We start from the raw sequence: 19,642 nt of genomic DNA on the forward strand, positions 1-19,642 counted from the left end.
TGTAAGTGGTTGGAGGGCATTTGGTGGGGGGGGCAGTGATCACTGGGAACCAACATGGATTCAGTGATCAGCCGAGCCACCAGATGGCATGTTATGTGCCAGTCACTGGTCAATAAAAGCGACAGAATGAGAGCAGGGCAGAATATACTTGGAAGCTCCTTCCCGCTGTTAAACCTTGGGCCAAAGCATCTGGCAGAAATCTCTTGTCCTTTTGGTGGGGACAAGATGGAGGGATTCGGGCTACAAGACCATGGCTGGGTAGACTGGGATCCAGATTCAAGAATGACTCCTCAGCTTTGAAGCAGGTCTCCAGTGAAGTGCCTTAGGGATCTGTGCTCGGCTCTGTGCCGCTTGGCACTTTAATCAATGGCTTCCCAAAAACACCCTCACCCAAATGTTATTATTATTATTATTATCATTATAGTATTATATATTATATTATACATATAATATATATTATATAATTAAATATTATTATTACTATCAGATGGCATGGAACCAAGAGGAGTAGCAACACCCTGAGTGACAGAATTGGAAAACATTGGGATACTCGATGGAGGCAAATGTAAAGTGTAACACTGGTCCAAATAGTCACTTGGGCAACTTCAGGGCTGGAGGACACATGGGAGACCTGGGGGATTTCAGTGGACTGTGAGCAGTGTGACAGAGCTTCCATGACTAAGGGTGTGGCTTAGAGCTGGAGACCTCCAAGGGCATCTAGTCAATAAGGCCCCTCCCCATTTTACAGAGGAAGGAACTGAGGCTCAGAGAAGGGAGAGAAATGACTCAAAGTCCCACAGACAGCAGGATTTAGACCTGGTCTTCTGAGCCAAAATCTCGTTGTCTCTCCATCATGCTGTGCTGTTTTACCCACACGAGCATTTGAGAGCCAAACCTGCTCTGTAACCATTCAGGCTCCAGGTGGGGAATGGGGAAACATGGGCGCCCTCCCTTCCCCCGCCCCGTGCCTCCTGTTTATTATTAGAATCCCAATCCCCACCCCATGTAATAGGGACATACAAGTTCTGGCCAAAGCCCAGCTATTCCCAGTCCCCATCCACCCAGCTCCCCAGCCTCCTGGAGGAGCCCCTTGTCCCCAGAGGCGGCCACAGGAAAGGTGGGTTCCCTGTGGGCTGGGCTTGGGTTCTGTCCCCCCATGGGACTGATGAGAGGCTAGTGTCCAAATGGCTCACAAAGGCATCTGAGAGACTCAAACACCCCTGCCCCACACCTGTCCACTCATACTTACACACACACACACGCATCCCCTCTCTCTCTCTCTGTCTCTTTCTCTCTCTCTCTCTCTCTCTCTCTCTCTCTCTCTCTCTCTCTCTCTGTCTCTCTCTCTGTCTCTCTCTCTCTCTCTCTGTCTCTCTCTCCCCCTGCCCCCATCTCTCTCCTTATGCAGATGGGAGCTGTTCACACCAAGGGCCCTTTCCCCACACGCAGGCTGCCATTTGCCCTTTTCAGTGGGTCCCCATGGAACAAGGCTCAGCCCGGCCTGGACCTCCCTGCTCCTGCCCCTTGAGCTGCCCTGGGCTGTGCCTCGGCTGCTGATGGCGTCCCCACCCCCTGGGCCGACTCACCCGATGAGCAGCTCCTCGATCCCCTTCTTGATGGCGCAGTCCGTGTGGGTGCCTTTGCCGATGTACTTCACCCTGCTCACGCTGGCCTTCAGGCCGTCCCGCCCGCTGGGCATCGGGGTCAGCCCTTGGATGACCTCCACGGCGTCGCTGTAGTGGAGCGCTCCGGCGTTCCACACGAGGTTGCGGTCGCAGCGGTAGTACCTGGCGAGCCAAGGGGAAGTATGCGGTGTACGGGCTGTGCCAGACGACCGTTGCTCCCCTGCCCCGGTTCTCACCTCTCCCCGCTTGGACCCCCATCGTGTTCCCTGTATGCCCCCCCGGTATGTGGCTATGGTGATTGACGGCAGCCTCCCTCAGAGTCCAAGCCCACGTCGGGGGTCACCCGGACCCTTCCCGCTCGTCCTTCACAGCCCATCCCCTGCCGTCCCCCCTTAGCCGCCCCCAGGGCTCCTGCACAGCCCCCCCCCCCCCACCTCCACAGCAGCTCGGGCTCTGCTCCTTTTACTCAGACTCTTGTGCCACGGCCTGCTCGGCAGCTCTCCCCTCCCCAGTTGTTTCCCACAGGGCTGGGCCGCCCCTTAATGCTCTGCTGTGACCCTTTTGTTGCCCTTTCCCCTGCATCCTTCCATCTCTTCCTCTTTTCTAGGGAATAAGGACGACTCCTGGCCCGGCGTTTAAGGCTTGCCATAGCTCTGAAGCCACTGAAGTCATGTGCTTTGTTCTGGACCCCCTGGACTCTCCTTGTCCATCTGTCCTCCCGCTCCCTTCCCGGCCTTCTTTCTCCTGCTCCCGTCGTCCCCATGCCCAGAGCGGCCTTTGCCGTCCCCTCCCCATCTCCGCCCTTCCACCTGTGTCTGGGGGTCCCTGCTGAGCCCCGGGGTCCGCGCCCCCTGCCCTATCTGTGTAACACGCACACACGTGTACATGGGGCCCGCACGCGTGTCTCCGGGTCCTGCCCATGCGAGGACTGTCCTTACATTACAGGTGGCATCTCATTAATGCATTTCTGGGGCTCCCCCACCTGCTGGCACCTGCTGCACAGGAGCCCCTCGAGGAAACAGTCTCCACTACGGGGGCTCAGGGAGGCAGGGGCGGGGGGACAGTGTGGGATCCTGGAAGCTGCCCGGCCCCTCCCAGCTCTGCTTCTTCCTGTTTGGGGGCCACTGGCTGGTCCCCCCAAGCTCTCCTGCCCTGGAAAATGAGGGGGCGGGCTTCTTCATCACGTGCCCTGCCTCTTGCCGCCCCCTGAACAAGGCCCTCTGTGTCCCGGCCTCTCTGGCCTGGAAGGGCCCGGTCTCTCCCTGATCCCGGCCTCTGTCTGACACCTTCCTCAAGTCTCCCTCTGTGGCCAGCTCCGGCCCAGCCTGCCAACGTCCGATTTGCACCTTGTTTACAGGCTTTTTCCCCATTAGACTGGAAGATACCTAATGGCAGGGACCAACTTTTCTTGGTCCCCTAGAGCTCAGCGCAGTGCCTGGCGCATAGTAGGTGCTTAAAACTGCTTGGGGACTGACTTTGGTCCCACTGAGAAGCAGCTGCTCCTGCCCAAGGGCCAAGCCACGGGGTGCTGCCGGACTCCTCCGGAGCCTTCTCGGGTCAGTCAGGGAGGGCGGAGCCTCACCCCGGGACTCCTGCCTCTGGCTCCGGCTTCTGGCCTGGACCCCCCAACCTGAGCTGCCTCCCTGGGCACAGCGACCTTCACCGGGATGGCTCCCATGTGCCTCTGGGACTGTCTCAGAGAACGCTCAGCCTGTGTTGGCTCCACGGCCCCTCCCAGGGCCCTCTCCTGCCTTGGGGCTCCCACAGCTCCCGCCTGCTCAATGCACCTTTTGGGGTCCTTCTGCCCTGACTGGGGACCCCACCCGAGAGAGGGGGGAGGGAGCTCAGAGAAGAACCCGCTCTTCTCATTTAACAGAGGGGGAAACTGAGGCCCGGGGGCTTTTGATGACTTGTCCAAAGCCCCACTGACAGAATCCATCAACTAAACTAGCCTATTTCCAGCATTCCTGATGTGCCAGATGCGATGCTGGGCACTGGGGGCAGAGAAAAGCGGGGGTGTCCCCTGCCCACCCCTCTCGCCCTTCCAGGCAGCGCCCGGCCTCTGGAGCGCCCGGCCTCTGGAGCACTCTCTAGCTGGTGCCAGAGTTGCCATCGGGCCCCACGCCCAAGGCTCCAAACCCCACAGGTAGCAGGCTAAAGGGGAAGGAGGGAAAGAAGGAAAGCCGCCTGGCAGCAGGGCCGGGCTCCCCACACTCCGGGGCAGGCGTGCCCCCCTCCCCACCCCCCGCAGCAAAGCCGGGCTCATTGGGGGCTCCCTGTGCCCCGGGCAGGCGCCCGCTTTGCTGCCGGGTTTGGGCTGGATCCGGCCCCACCCTCCGCTCTGCGCTCCAGGCCTGGGCCTGGGCATCCATCACCCGGGACAGGACGGAGAAGCAGAAGCGTCCAAAGCCAGACCACGGGACAGCCCGGCATTGCTAAGGAGGGCCTGCCCTCTTCAGGACGCGCTGGGAACTGCAGGCGCTGCTGGGCTGCCCCTTCCCAGGTTCTCCCAGGCTGGGCTAGAGATCCGGCCCCCTCCCTCACCCCCGTCTGGCCCAGAAGCTTCCAGAGACCCTGGGGTCTGCTCTGCACCCTGGCACAGAGCCCGTCACAGACCTGGGTCAGGCTTCGAGGTTTTGGGGGGACAACCCCTCGAACCCTTTCATTTGACAAGTGGGGAAACTGAGGTCCAGAGAAAGGTCAGTGCCCACCCAGTGAGCCCACCCGAGGCGCCCACCCAGGAAGAAGGGGGGCTGAGACTCAGGCCTGGCCCCCAGGGCAGCTCTCTCTTTCCCCAGCAGCCACATTGCTGTGTGCCCCCAGGGGAAAAAAGAGGGAGAAATGAGGGGGCCATCGTCCGCGAGGAGCTTACCTGTCCACCAAGTTGTCAATAAACTGGTTGGTGAAGGCCTTCACTTGATCCACGAGGCTCCCATAGGGCTTCAGCCGCAAGGCCACGCTCTCCGAAGTGTCCAGGACGAAGAACAGATCCACGGGGCAGTCTGTTTGCAGAGGGGACAGGCTCAGGGCTCGCTCCTTTCCTGCTTGCCCTCCCCCCTCCTTAAGGCACCCGGGGTCAGCTGTAGGCTGGGAACGGAGGGGAGCATCAGCCTGGGCCTCGCTCAGGTGCCAGCCTTGCTCGGGTACCAGCCTCCATCAGGTGCCAGCCTCCACTTGGCTGCCGCTCTTCCAGACCCAGAGTTTCGACTCCAGCTCGCAAAAGCGGAGATGGGGGGAGGGGGGAGGGAGGGGGCTTCCTGACGGGAGAGGCAGCAGGTCCGCTAGGATGGCCCCACGGACTAGATCGGGAGGTGGGAAGGGTCAAGCTGGTTCCAGAAGTTCATTTGTGAACTTCTAATGGGTGAAGTGCCCGGCAGGAGCCCGGGGGGGGGTCTGAAGGGGAGACACGGCAAAGAGGAGGTGGGGCTGCCCTGGGTTTCTCAGCCATCTCCCCCTGATCCGGGGACAAAAGCCCAAATGTTCCGTCTCAGCTAAACGGGGAAATCACCTTGGATCACCCGCCACTTGTTTAATCAGGGAAGCCGAGAGCCGGGCCGGGGCCGGGGCCGGCCGAGAGCCGGGCCGGGGCCCGGGCTTTGAGTTTGCGGAGCACCTCGCCCATCTCTTCCCCTGTTCTCTCTCCCTCCTACCCCGGCTAAGTCCGTTGCGCGGAGAGGAAAGAGCACTGGTGGGAGCACCAGAGGCCCCAGGGCGGCTTTGGCTCCCGGGCGGGGCGCTGAGTTCAGGTCTTCCTCCCGAGGGCCGGCGGAAGGGCCAGGGAGCTCTAAGCGTCCCTGAGAAGCCGGCTGACTGCCGAGCCCCGTTCTCCCGCCAGTCCCCCCCGGCCGCCTCCGGAGGCCCCTGGCGGCTGCTGGGAGGACAGAGAGGGGGACTTACCTTGGAAGGCGATGGCTTTCTGGGAGATATCCTGCGCCGCCGCCCAGCCCCACAGCAGACATCCTTGGAGCAACAAGGAGAGCAGCCGGCTCCCGCCGCCGCTCCTGCCGCCGCCGCTCAGCCTCATTCTGCCCGCCTGGAGGGGTAGCTCATCTAGGGCGGGCTGGGGGAAAGGAGGACCGAAAGGAGGAGGAGAGGGAAGGAGCCGCGAAGCAGCGAGCCCGACTCTGCCGCCTCCGGGACTCCGCTCTCTTTAACCCCGGCGCCCAGCACAGAGCTGCCCCTCCTGGCTTTCTGCCCTCGCCGGAGCTGCAGTAGGACGAGGTAGGCAGGGAGGGAGAGAGGGAGAGAGGAGGAGAAAGAGAGAGGGAGGGAGTTCGGAGACCCGGGAGGGCGGACGCTGCAGCTGGAGCGCTTTCCAGAGCTCGGAGGGGAGGGCGCTTTCTCTGGCAGTTGCTTTTCAACTTGAGGTCTGAGAATGAGTCACTGAAAGGCTCCCTCCCTCCGTCCCTCCTTCAGTCCCTCCATCCCCCTCTCTCCTCCCTCCCTCCCGCATCCTCTTCTTCCTCCCTCCGTTCCCTCCCTCCCTCCCTCTCTCTCTCCTTCCCTCCCCCACTCTTGTGGCTGCGTGAGCCTCTCCCTTTCCCCTCGTCCGGCACCTCTCTGGGATCTAGTCACCCAGGCTCACAGCACGCCTTTCTGAGAAACCGGCCTTGCTCGGGCCTCCCAACCATCCCCCAGCCGCGTTAAGCGGGACACACTTGGACGGAGTTTTGCCATCTAGTCTCTGGGAGCAGTTTCAGAAAAGTTTGGACGGCTCATAGTCCCAAATGTGCAGAAATGATGAGCCTGGAAGGTCCAGCCTTTCCCCGTAGGCTCTCTTGCTCTTCGCTGTCTACTCTGTCTCCATGTCTCTACCTGTCTCTGTTTCTGTCTGTGTCTCTGGGCTTGTCCCTCTCTGTATTTACTCTTCTTTTAAATGATCTGATTTCCAACAGTGATTTTCTATGCTCGTGAGCCAGGAAAAGACTCAACAAGAAGTTGCCTTTTCACTAGGGGGAAACAAAATATTCATTTGCTCATTTCTCCTGGGGTGATGCCTTTGCCATGGTCTCCCCCCACTCTGAAAAAGGTAGGAAGGGACTCAAAGGATCACTGGCTGTGAGATCGGTGAGGAACCCAGGGTGTCCCCCCTCCAGTCCCTCTCGTCCTCTTGTTTTACATTTTCTGACTTGCCCAGAAGGGAAGGGACAGTTAGACAGAGCTGGAACTCAGGCTTTGGGATTGCTGGTACCGTGCTTCGCACTCTCCCCAGTCCCAGATGCCTGTATGTTCTGACAACAGGCTGGAAGGTTAAGATATTTCGTCCAGGGAGGTGTTCACACTGCCACAGTCTTTTCTTTTCCTTTTATAAAGGGCCCTGAAGTCTTCGGTAGAGCTTGTCAGACAAGGCTGTGTCCAGATGTGTGCCCAGCTAGACATAAGCACTTGTAATGAATGTCCTGGGCAGAAGGGATCTGCAAATTCTGAAGGACAAGGGACTGACCCTCACCCAAGGCCTCCATTTCCATTCCAGGGCAATTTAGTTCACAGTATCCTTTTTTAAATTTTTTTATTTAATAGCCTTTTATTTACAGGTTATACATATGGGTAACTTTACAGCATTAACAATTGCCAAACCTCTTGTTCCAATTTTTCCCCTCTTACCCCCCACCCCCTCCCCCAGATGGCAGGATGACCCCTAGATGTTAAATATATTAAAATATAAATTAGATACACAATAAGTGTACATGACCAAGCCGTTATTTTGCTGTACAAAAAGAATCAGACTCACAGTATCCTTTTACTGTGTGCAGAGTACTGGGAGCTTCCTGCTTTCAAGGAGTTTAGTGTCTAACAGGAAGCTTGTTTAGACAGCAAATTCAAGGACAAAACAATATGTTAATACTTTCTGAATGCCTCAGAGATATAAGCCCAATCGTCAGAATTAGCTAGGATCAAATATCAACTCCTGAGCCAGGAATGTGGGGTCCTTCCTATTCCTCCTTCCTTTCCAGGCTACTCATACATTACTCTGCATCGCCCATCCGTGACACTCCAGCTTTCACTTCTAGGCCTTTGGAGAGTTTATTCCCCAGGTCTGACATGCCCTCCCATTGCCTCTTTTAATCTCTAAATCTCTTCAAGGGTCAAGGAGAGCATCAGGAATGGGGGATGGCTAGAGAAAATACTGGGAACCCAAAGATGGAGTCTTGTTTGTGGTGCAGGATGTGCTGTGGAGCAGGGTTTAAGAAGACTGGAAAAAGAGAATCAGTCACCTTCTTTCTCTAAGAGCCTTTTGAGATCCCCAAAGTTATTAGGGTGGCGTGCCTCCTGCCCCAATTCTTTATATTAATTTCATTTTATGTTTAATGATATTGTTACATGTTGTATATACATAGTAGAATGAAAGTGAGCTCCCCACAATTAACATTTACTTCACTTTTCCCCTCATATCTCCAATACCTGCACAATGTCTGGTACACAATAGGTATTAGTAAATGCCAGTTGACTCGAATTATTACTGGGATGATTAGGTGGAGATGGCATTTTAAAGGCTCTGCAGGCATTCATGGATTTAATAACCATCTTTATGCTGATGGTTCGCAAATCTACCTTTCTTCCCACAATCTCTCTGATGAGCTCCAAATTCAAATCTCCAACTGTTTCAACATTTTGAACTAGATGTACATCTTAAACTTAACATGTCCCAGGCAGAACTCAGGATCTTTCTCCTAAACTCCACCTCTCTTCTATTTCTCCTTCAGGCTTCCAACCGAGGAATCATCCTGGACTCCTCACGCCCCTCAGATTCCACATGGTACCTAAGCCTTTCAATTTCATTTCTGCAGCATCTCTTGTCCATTCACCTGTACAGTGTTGCTTGTAGGTCTTACCTGTACAGCATCACTTGTCGACTTCACCTGTGCAACATCTGTCAACTTTGCCTCTAAATTCGCACCTCAGCATCTCTTGTCGATTTCATCAACAGTTGTCAATTTCACCTCTGCAGAAATCTTTTGTCAATTTCACTCATGTGGGATTGCTTGTTGGTTTCGACTGTATAGCATCTCTTGTCGATTTCTCCTCTGCAGCATCTCTTGCCAATTTTGCCTGTGCAGCATCTCTTCTCTAATGCTATTCCCGCTTGATGCAGACCCTGCTGCTGGGGGGGGGTCTACTTGTTTCAAGGCTTTCTCCACTCCAGTTCATCTTCTGCTCACCCACTAAAGTGATTTTCCTAACATGCAGATCCAACCCTCACCCCCCTACTGAGTAAATGCCAGTGGCTCTCCATTGCCCTCAGGAGCAAATACAAAATGCTTTATTTGGTGTTCAGAGACTTCATCACCCAGGCCCCTCCTCTGTTTCGAGTCTTCTTGTATCCTTTGAGCCAGTGAACCGGTCTCCTGGGCTTTGGGCATTCTCTCTAACTGTCCCTCATGTTTGGAACACTTTCCCTTCTCCGTTCCAACAACTGAGCTCCTTGGCTTCCTTTAAGTCCCAACTAAAATCTTGCCTTCTATAGGAAGTCTTTCCCACTCCTCTTAATTCTAATTTCTCCCTTACTTTTTCTTTATCTTGTATCTAGGTTGCTTTCCATAGATTTGTTTGCATATCGCTTCTCCCATTTGATCATAAGCTTCAGGTGTGGGATTGTCTTTTGCCTCTTGTAGTAGAGGCAGAGTAGAGTAGAACTTAGCCCAGGGCCTGACCCTAGTAGATGCTTAATAAATGTTTATAGATGGATTGATTGAATAGGGATATCTAAAGTATGGCTGAAGAAATATGAAGTAAGCCTTGGGTTTCAGTTCTGAGTCTCCCTTTAGGTGAGTCTGTCCCTTAACCTCTCAGAGCCTTGTTTTCCCCATTCATTAAATGGATTCAAGATCCTTGTAGTACTTCCATTTCTGGCTTGTTGCGGGAAAAGCTTGGAGAACAATAGGATAAGGAAAGGCTATTATTATGGTTATAGATCAGAGGCATGGCCCTGCCAGTTGTACTGAAAGGCCTGGCAGTGGTGCCAGGCTGAGGTGTCTGAGGACAGAGAGGGGTGAAAATGGAGGCAGGAGGTGGTTGCCCAGGCTGGTGAGGAAGATCCTGGGGCCTTACCATCCAGGTAAAGTTTGATCCTCTTAAATGTGAGTCCACTAAACTGTCAGCTTTTGTATTTGACTTCCCCTGAACTTAGCACAGGTCTTGACAAAAAATGAATGCTTAATAAATGTTTTCCGGATTCCAATTAGGGGTCTTCTTCTTGGGAAGAAGAGGCGGATGTGAAAGATAAGGCCTGGATAGAGGCAGGACTTGCTGTGTGGTGCATGAGGATGTTGAGGAGAAAAGCAACGACAAGGGGCCCAGCCATCATGGAGTCCTTCTCTCACTCTCCTTTGGCAGCGTAGGGTCCTTAGTGGAGCCCTGTGGCCCAGTCTTATGCAGTGCTGGAATGAGGGACCTGGGACTTATCCGGGCAGCAGGGTGGGGGCTCCCTTCTCACCTCCTCGTCCTCAGGAAGCTCCTGGGGCTGTTTTTCCTTTTTACTGCATTCCCCATACTTAGCACAGAGCCTGGCACATAGTAGGCGCTTACCAGGGGCTTGTTGGCTAACTTAGTCAAGCAGGACACCTTAATGTCAGGGGCACAGGATCTTTTAAGTCCATTATCATCTCCTCTGCCCTCCTTAGTCCCAAATCCATTCTCCTTGGGACAGAAAAGAGAAGCAGGTGTAGAATGGAGAGATACTGAGTCTGCCCGGGGGGCTGTCCTTACTCTTCCCCCATTCCGAGCAGCCACCTGTCTGCCATCTTCCTGGTGCTCCCAGCAGCCTCAGCTCATCTGCCTTGTCCAGTGCTGGTCCTCTGCAATCAGCCTGTGTTTGCTCCTGTCCATCCCCAGGAGGAGGGACAGGGACCCTGTCCTCCCTCTGGCTTGAGCTCGCCCTGGGCCTGGAGGAGGCTGACCTCCCTGCCTGTCCTTTCTTGGGCGTTGTCTTCTCAGCATTCCTCTTCCTCCTGCCAAATTCTTCATTCTGTGTGCACTGGGATTATCCTCCAGGTCCCCCCCCCCCCCCCCCCCCCCCCCCCCCCCCCCCCCCAGTCTGGCTCAGCGCTGCCCTCCCCCTTCTCGTTAAAACTCTTGGCTGGTTTGAAACGTTGCAAACTAATAGATCCACACAGACATACATACACCCACACTGAGAGACCCCCACCTCGATGTGCATAAGGCCCTCCCGGATACACGACTTCCCAGTGTGCACCTGGGCACACGCACAGAGACACACTCACACTCACAGACAGACCTTAAGAACTCCCCCCCCGGATGTACTCAGTGCCCACACGTGACCGCACACAAGCACACACACATACACTTGCCCAGATGTGCACAATGTATACACATGGCCTCACACACGTGCACATCAGCACACACACAATACACCCATGCACACACACACACATACACAGGCCTTGTATTATTTTTAAAGGGTACTTGGTTTTTTACACAAGCTATTTCCTAATGGACACCCCCCACCCATAAACCTCCCAATTCACCAATTGATCAGAGCTGATGACGCAGTAATAACAGCTAACAGTTCTATAGTGCTTTAATGTATCATTCACTCCTCACAACCCTGTGGTAGGTGCCTTTTACATGTGGGGAAACTGAGGCACAAAGCCATTGAGTGACCACCTCATAAGTGTCTGAGGCAGAAGTGCAGCCCCTATTTCATCACAGTTGCAACATTCTGCTTCTCTGATCCCCCAACTCTCTACCAATCGGAGGGGATTATGTTTTATCAGCTAATTTCCAGCTGGTCCTTGCAAAATCTAAGTTATTTACGTCATTGGAGCCATTCCCGGCTCTGCATTCTGCCCTCTACTCAATCAAACTTCCCAGTGCTCTCCTACTTTCACCACGTTCCTCATCAGTTGTGGCTTCATAATGTTCATGCATCCAAACTTGTTCCGTCAGTGACTTTGTTTCCCTGTTTTCCTGTCACAAAAGGTGCTGGTGTGAATATTTGAGAAAGAGAAATGTAAATACATGAGAAATCAGTTGAGAAATTGAATCAGTAACAGCGCTGAAGGGGCCCCACAGGATCCCCCACTGAGCACCGACTGTGAGCACCTGGCAGCAAGATGTTCTCCGAAAGGAAAGGCTGGCTCCCTTGCTCCTGCCCCACGTGTGTGAGGGTGGGTGCGTGTGTCCCAGTAGCAGAGACTAGCTCCGGAACTGTGAGCCCAGAGGGCATCAGACGCTGCCACCTTTCCCACACCCAGGAGCCCAGTAGGCAACACAAAGGACGAGGGCCCCTATAAGCAGAGCGGGAGCTCGTGGGTGACAAGGACCCGGGAAGGCCAGTGGACTTGGCCAAGGGATTGCATTATATCTCTGGTGCTGGGGCCGGGACCACCGCTTAGCCGGAGGCTGCCATGATGCCTCCTCCATCGGAACACCTTGTGGATGGGAAGCCTCTCCTCCCCGTAGCAGCTGGTGAGCATGGAGGCAGTTGGCCGAGATCTGCGGTCCCTGTCAAGGTCACATAAAACACGTCTCTGGCTCCATCTTCTCCCATTGCCTCAGAGTGAGCGACTCTTGGGAAAGTGCTCTAGCGCTGAAGCGGTGAGCCATCCCAGGCATGGAAGGGCCCGCGCTGGGAGCAGCTCGCAGAGGGAGATGGAAGCCGGGCGGAGATCGTGGAGGACGTGCTCCTCCAGGTGGGCGCCGACGCCCTTCTCGCTCCTCCGGGTGGGCGCCGACGCCCTCCTCGCTCCGAGCCTCTTATTCTGAGGGGGCCCACGGGAAGGCTTGGGCAGTAGAGGAGCAAATGCTGTAGTCCGCTGGCCTATGCCAATCGTTCCTTGTCGTGCGTCTGACCGGATGAAAACCCAAACAGACGTTCTCGCCACAGAAGGGCACTGGCTTGAACCAAAAGAAGATGAAAGTCAGCAGAGAGAAGTGAAGTCTTAAGCTTGGGTTCGAGAAATGACATCTGCAAGAACAAAGCTGGGGAGGCGAGATTAAGCAGCAGCCATTCCAAGAGGGCCCAGAAGCTTCATGGCTGCCACGGGGGCGGGGGGTGCTGGTCCCTGCCTACACTTGATTCTTCAGTCCCCGAATTGGGTCTAAGAGCCACGGTTCAGGATGGGGAACAAGCCAGCTGAGAGCCTCCACAGAAAGACTGGGCATTTTGGAGAAAAGGAGAAAGCTTTCCAATGTTTATAGGGACATCACTGGACAAGGGATCAATCTCGCCCCTAGGGCAGCACCACAAGCAGGGGGGGAACATTGTGGAGGATAATTTAGGCTTGTTTAGCTTCCTAACCAGGAGAGTTGTCCCAGCATGGAAGGGGAAGTCTCAAGGGGGTGGTAGCTTCTCCTTTCCTGGAGGTTTTTAAGTAGAAGTTGGGTGACTATTTGTCTGGACTGATGGAGAGAATTCTGCTCAATCATGGGTGGGTCTATCTTTACAAAAAGTGTTATTTGTTTTTAAACATTTAATTTTTTTTTTAAAGTTCTGATTCTCTCTGAACTTCCCATCCTTCCCTCATCCAATGTGAAGGCTACGAAGGTAGCCTCAGTTATACATGGGAATCATGCAAAACCTATTTCCATATTAACCATGCTGGAAAAAGCAAAAAATAGGATGCAGTCTAGCATGCAACAGCCAATCTAATAACCTCGGAGTTGTTTAATTTGCATATCCCTAATCAATAGTGATTTGGAGCACTTTTTAGAGGACTATAGATTTTGATTGGATTTCTTCTTCTGAAAACTGCCTGCATGGCTTGGGCTAGAGCAAGAGTTCCTCCCTTGGGGCCTGAAATTTCCCCAGGGTCTGGAAACTTGGATGGCAAAAAAATCATGACTGTTTTCATGGACTCAGTAAAGTTTGAGCAAGGTATGTGTGTGTGAGTGTGCGTGCCCCCACCCTCATGTGGGTGTTGGGGGGGCAGGAAGGATGTCCCTAGGCTTCCCCAGACTTTCTAAAGGGGGCCGGAACCCCTTAAACATTGTGGCCTAGATCTTTCAGGAGCCCCTTGTGCCCCTGAGGTTGATTTTGAGGTTCTGTTGGCCGGGCTCTCCCCCACTGGCGATGATTGTGTCCTCAGAGGGCCCAGTAGTCCTGGGCAGGGCTTCCTAAACACGGAGGATCTCTCTCCCTCTCCGACTTTTTGGATGGGGGGACGGGAACCGGGACCTCGGCCATTTTCCGGGGGGAGCCCCGAAGGAAGGGCTACGGGGAGGGCCCCCCTGCCCCCTGCGCCTCAGCTCTGGCGCTGGCAGGGCCCGAGGTCTCATGCCCAGAATGGGGACCGGTTCTGGAGGTGGGGGGGCTGCGGGCCCGAAGGGCGGCGGCCGCTTAATAAAATGCTCTGTGTTTGGTTTGGGCTTCCAGCCCCTGCTTTCTTCAGCTGCTTTAAGAAGGGGGTGAGGGGGGGGCCTGGGGAGAGCACAGAATGCCTGGGTGGGGGAGGGATAGGACTGTTGGGAAAGTTTGGGGGGGCCCAAAGGGCCAGAGCCCGCAGGGAGATGAACCCGGTCTCGGCCCAAATAGTCCAACTCAGCAGCTTTGGAGCGACCTACCCTGGTGATAAAAGCCCGGGCTGGGGGGCCTGGGTTTCTGCCATTTTTGGGAGGGAGTGAGTGAAAGTGATAAGAAGGTTTGGTTGTTCTACCAGTTTGCGGGTTTTCCGCCCACAGGGCAAGCCCAGGCGAGTGCCAGGGAAAAAGGAAGGCCTTCGGTTGCAGGGGCGGGGAGGGGGGAGGGGGGAAGGGCCATGGGGTTTGGAAACCAGAGGAGGGTTTCGAGAAAGTTAGAGGGAGGGAGGCGGAGGAAAGAAGGGGCTGGAAAAGGAGGGAAGAGAGAAAAAAGGGAGGGGAAGGAGGGAAGAGAGGGGAGAGGGAGAAAAAAGACACAGAGAGAAGAAGACAGAGAGAAGAGAAGAGAGAGAGAGAGAGACAGAGAGAGAGGGAGAGAGAGAGAGACAGAGAGAGAAGAGAGAGAGAGAAGGGAGGGGGGAAGGGAAAGGAAAAGATAGAGGGGAGAGGGAGAAGAGCAGAGAGAGAGGGAGAGACAGAGAGAAAGAGAGAGAGAGAGAGAGAGAAAAGGGGGAAAGGAAGGACAGGAAAGAAGAGGGGAGAGAGGAGAAGAACAGAGAAGAGAGCAGAAAGAGGAGCGAGAGAGAGAGAGAGAGAGAGAGAGAGAGAAAGAAGAGAGAGAGAGACAGGGGAGGAGGAAGGACAGAAAGGGGGAGAGGGAGACAGAGACAGAGAGACAGGGAGAGACAGAGAGAGAGAGAGAGAGAGAGAGAGAGAGAAACAGGGGAAGGAGGAAGGACAGGAAAGACAGAGGGGAGAGAGGAGACAGAGACAGAGACAGGGAAGAGAGAGAGGAGAGAGGAGAGAGAGAGAGAGAGACAGAGAGAGAGAGAGAGAGACAGGGGGAGGAGGAAGGACAGGAAAGATAGAGGGGAGAGAGGAGACAGAGACAGAGAGACAGGGAGAGACAGAGAGAGAGAGAGAGAGAGAGAGAGAGAGAAACAGGGGAAGGAGGAAGGACAGGAAAGACAGAGGGGAGAGGGGACAGAACAAAGAGAAGAAAAAAGAGAGAGAGAGAGAGAGAGAGAGAGAGAGAGAGAGAGAGAGACAGGGGGAGGAGGAAGGACAGGAAAGATAGAGGGGAGAGAGGAGACAGAGACAGAGAGACAGGGAGAGACAGAGAGAGACAGAGACAGAGAGAGAGAGAGAGAGAGAGAGAAACAGGGGAAGGAGGAAGGACAGGAAAGACAGAGGGGAGAGAGGAGACAGACACAGAGACAGAGAGACAGAAAAGAGAGAGAGAGAGAGAGAGAGAGAGAGAGAGAGAGAGAGAGAGAGAGAGAGAGAGAGAGAGACAGGGGGAGGAGGAAGGACAGGAAAGATAGAGGGGAGAGGAGACAGAGACAGGGCGAGAGAAAAGAGAGACAGAGACAGAGAGAGAGAGAGAGAGAGAGAGAGAAAGAAACAGGGGAAGGAGGAAGGACAGGAAAGACAGAGGGGAGAGAGGAGACAGACACAGAGACAGACACATGCAGAGAGACAAAAGATACAGACACAGACAAGATACAGAAAAAGAAGGAGGGGAGCAGGCTGCTGCGGGGGGGCAAGGAGGCGGGGGCTGCCACCCGCTTGGGACAGGAGGTCCCTGGGCCCGGGATGGGGGGGGTGCCGAGGGGCAGCCTGGGCCCGGGCCCCGCCCCTGGCTGGGGAGGTGGGAGTGGGCCTGGGCTCCATCAGGTGGGAGGGGGTGCTTGGTGCAGGGGCCGGGAGCGTCTTTCCTGAGGCTGGGGGTGGGGAGCCCCACCTCTGCAGCTCAGCCCCAAAGTGGCCAGAATTAGACACGGGAGCTACCTGGCGGGCCGGCCCTGCCGAGGCGCGGCTTCGTGGGAACACAGCTGCCCTTATCCCCGTCTGAAAGAGCACACAAGGGAGACCCTCAGTCACAAAATGCTGTTTCCTCCCACAGAACATGACTCATTCCGGGGGAGAATGTTCCTGGCTTTCCAGGCCCCCGCACAGCACACGTGCGCGGGGCAGGCTGGGGAGGGGCCCTGCCCTCTGCTTCCATAGCCCCCTTTGTGCTAGAATTGAAGCCAGGGGGAGGGGAACTTCCCTAAAAACCTTGAATTTCCCTTTTCAACTTTGTGTCGTTATCTTATGGTTTTGGGGTCGTCCACCTTTAAATAATATTAATTAATTACTTGGATATATTAATTTATAAATGTACAAACATTTGCTTAAGTGAATGGGATTCAGCGGTATCAGTTTATCGTTTTGAGTCGGACCTTTAGGGGATGGGGAGGGTCTTCCAATAGGGTTTCATTCAAATGGAGTTAAGGAGTTTTTAGACTTTTCCTTATTGTGAGTTTTCCATGCAAAGAAATTTCTGTAGAGACCATGAGAATGAGGGGGGTGTCTAGTTGTAGGGGGTTTTTGGCTTCATAAAGTGAGAGAGAAGAGAAGAGAAGAGAGAAGAAGAGAAAAGAGACAGAGAGAGGCAGAGAGAAAGAGACAGAGAGAGAGACAGAGAGACAGACACAGAGAGAGAGACAGACAGAGAAAGAGAGACAGAGACAGAGAGAGACAGACAGAGAGACAGAGAGAGAGAGAGAGACAGAGACAGAGACAGAGAGAGGCAGAGAGAAGGAGACAGAGAGACAGACAGAGAGAGGCAGAGAGAAAGAGACAGAGAGAGAGACAGAGAGACAGACAGAGAGAGAGAGACAGAGAGACATAAGAAAGGGAGAAGAGAAGAGAGAGAAGAAAGAGAGAGACAGAAGAGAGAAGAGAAGAGAGAGAAGAGAAGAGAGAAGAGATAGGAGAGAAAGAGGAGAAGGAAAGAGAAGATGGAAGGGAGAAAGGAAGAGAGAAGAAGAAGAGAAGAGAGAGGCAGAGAGACAGAGACAGAGAGACAGAGATAGAGAGAGAGACAGAGACAGAGAGACAGAGAGAGGCAGAGAGAAAGAGACAGAGAGAGAGACAGAGAGACAGACAGAGAGAGACAGAGAGACAGAGACAGAGAGAGAGAGAGAGAGAGACAGAGAGACAGAGACAGAGATATAAAGACAGAGACAGAACAGAGAAACAGAGCTACATGGAGTTCCAGAGCTCAGAAGGGGCCGTTTTCTGAATGGAGAATTATGAGTCTTATATGTTTATGATGTTATGATGAATTGGCCATCTGATCTTGGATGATCCATTTTACTTTGCTGGCCTCAGTTTCCATTTCTGTAAGATGGAAGAGTTGAACTAAATGAAATATAAGGTCTCCAACTTCCGGTTCTAACACTCAGTGTCTCTGTGACCCTGTGCTTATCCAGTCTTCAAAGGAGCTGTGTCCTGGGTCACTCTGATATCTAGGGACATGTCGCTTTAATGAGACTCAAGGGTCAACCAGCACCTCCTCCCCCTTTTATAGAGGAGGAAACAGGTCCGTGGAGCCCGGAGCTGGCATCCAAACCCGGGTTCTCTGCAGTGAGCGCTCTCCTCACCTCACTAAGCTATTCCCCTCCACCCCAGGTCTCTCCATTCCTTAGCAGATATTTGGAAGAATGAACAAACTAAAATCCTTTGACCGCAGATTGGATCATTCTATGGCTTCGCCACCGGACGGGAGATCCCTTCTCCTGGCCCTGATAAGATCTTCCCTACTGTTTTGGAAATGTTCTATCTTGGGTAAACTGGCTTCCGAATTACCGACCGGCCTCTCAGGACAAACTCCTTTGATGCTGACCAAGGCCAGAAGCTCCCGGAGCGGCCCCCTGGGCCTGAGCTCAGCCCAGCCCTTGGGTGTGATGCTCTGAACATGTCAGCCACCTCCAAATGCTACCACCCAGCTGTGTCCGCCAGGCTGCCCCCAAGGGCTGGTCCCGGGGCTCTATTTTTGTTTGTTCCTGCGTGGTCCAGTTAGCCTCAGAACATGTGGTTAGCCCAGCCATTCATGGCTCTTTCCATAGGAAGTGAAGAAATAGGCGTACACGGTTCCACATCTTGCTGCCCTTCTCCTTGGACATAGCACCAGTTTGGAACGCCAGGCCCCTCACTCTGCTGCCAGACAGCAGGCACTCCCAAAGCAATAATGGAGCTATTGATGAGACTTTCCCTCTCATTTACACAGATCACACTTTTTTCCTGGGAGCAAATCTCATTCCTGGCACCGCGTCTGGAGCTATTTTCACTGGAGTGTCTCTGAATGGGCTTGGAGCTGTGTCTGGAGAGGTTCCTTCTCCAGCTTGTAGTAGTTGGTGTTGGTGGTAGTTCTCCCAAGGGTCACATCAGCAGCAGTGTGACTGATGGAAGCTCAGAATGAATCAGACAAGAGTCACCGGGACTGGCCCTCCAGCCCTCCCAGCTTTGACTCATCTAACTCTCCTCACTGGTCCATCACTTACTGGCTGTGCTTGGAAAGCACCAGTTGGTCATTCCTACACACCAACTGAGGCCCCTTTTCCAGGTCTTTATTTCTCGGTTACATTTGTGTCGAGACTGGTTGCATCCAAAAGATATAATTAGCCTTTCTGAATTTGAAAATGAATGGATTTGATGAAGCCCTGTCCAGCAACAGCCTGCCGTGATGCTGGAGTGTTAGCCGTGGCGTCAGGTAGACCCGTGCTTGAGTCTTAGCTCTGATGGTGAATAGCTGTGGGATTCTAGCAACCCAATTTACCTTCAAAAGCCTCATTTTCTTCATCTGTAAAACAGAACTATTAATGGTGACCAAATAGAAATTAATGGCTCCATGAGCCAAGAAGAAAAATTAAACCCAAATCGAAAGTTTAGAAAAGTGGAAAATATATAATTTAATTTTTTTTTCACAAACTGGCCTAGAAAACCAGAATTAACCAACATGTTTTCAAGAGATGAACTTGAAACAGAAAGACTCATACAGAATTAAAATAAAGGGTTGGAGCAAAATCGATTGTGCTTCAACTGAAATAAAAAAAAAAGGCAGGAGATAAAGTAACAGCAAAAATGTACATAACTAAAAGAGATAAACAGAGAAATTACATTGTACACACACACACACACACACACACAAATGTGATACATAGATATGTATGTGATACATAGATACTGTATCAAATATATATCTGTCATTATATATGTAATATCTACCTATGTATCTATGCATGTATCTATCTATCTATCTAAAATTGTTATCTTTCATACCCAAGGAAAAGCAAAATGATATCACTATGTCAGGGTCAAGATAGGAAAAGAAATTAAGGGAATAATTATAGCAAAGAAGAAATGAAATGGTCATTTTTTTATGGATGATGTGAGTTTGCTTAGAGAACCCTAGCAAATCAACTAAAATTTAATTGAAATAACTAATAACTTCAGTCTAGTCACAGGAGATAAAATAGATACACATAAATCATTGACATTTCTGTGTATTACCAACAACAACTAGCAAAAGGGGAAATAAATAGAAATTCCATTTTAAATAACTGCAGAATATATATAATACTTTGAAATACTTGGAAAATACCCATTGACACACACTAAGAAAGTATATTAATATAATTAAAACACTTTAT

General features: G+C 52.9%; 1 protein-coding gene across 1 annotated transcript in view; it reads right to left on the reverse strand.

Moving 5' to 3' along the window:
* Window positions 1-5,981, reverse strand: part of COL6A1 (collagen type VI alpha 1 chain) — a 32,550-nt gene extending 26,569 nt beyond the window's left edge. Inside the window, exons 1-3 of the mRNA XM_031968303.1 lie at window positions 5,523-5,981; window positions 4,498-4,627; window positions 1,587-1,787 (exon numbers count right to left, since the gene is read on the reverse strand). Of these exons, the coding sequence (XP_031824163.1) occupies window positions 1,587-1,787; window positions 4,498-4,627; window positions 5,523-5,649 (458 nt within the window). The 5' untranslated portion in view covers window positions 5,650-5,981. The remainder of the gene's footprint in view (window positions 1-1,586; window positions 1,788-4,497; window positions 4,628-5,522) is intronic.
* Between the last annotated feature and the right edge of the window lie 13,661 nt (window positions 5,982-19,642).

The sequence above is a fragment of the Sarcophilus harrisii genome, chromosome 4 (genome assembly GCF_902635505.1).
Source record: "Sarcophilus harrisii chromosome 4, mSarHar1.11, whole genome shotgun sequence".
Lineage (NCBI taxonomy): Eukaryota > Metazoa > Chordata > Mammalia > Dasyuromorphia > Dasyuridae > Sarcophilus > Sarcophilus harrisii.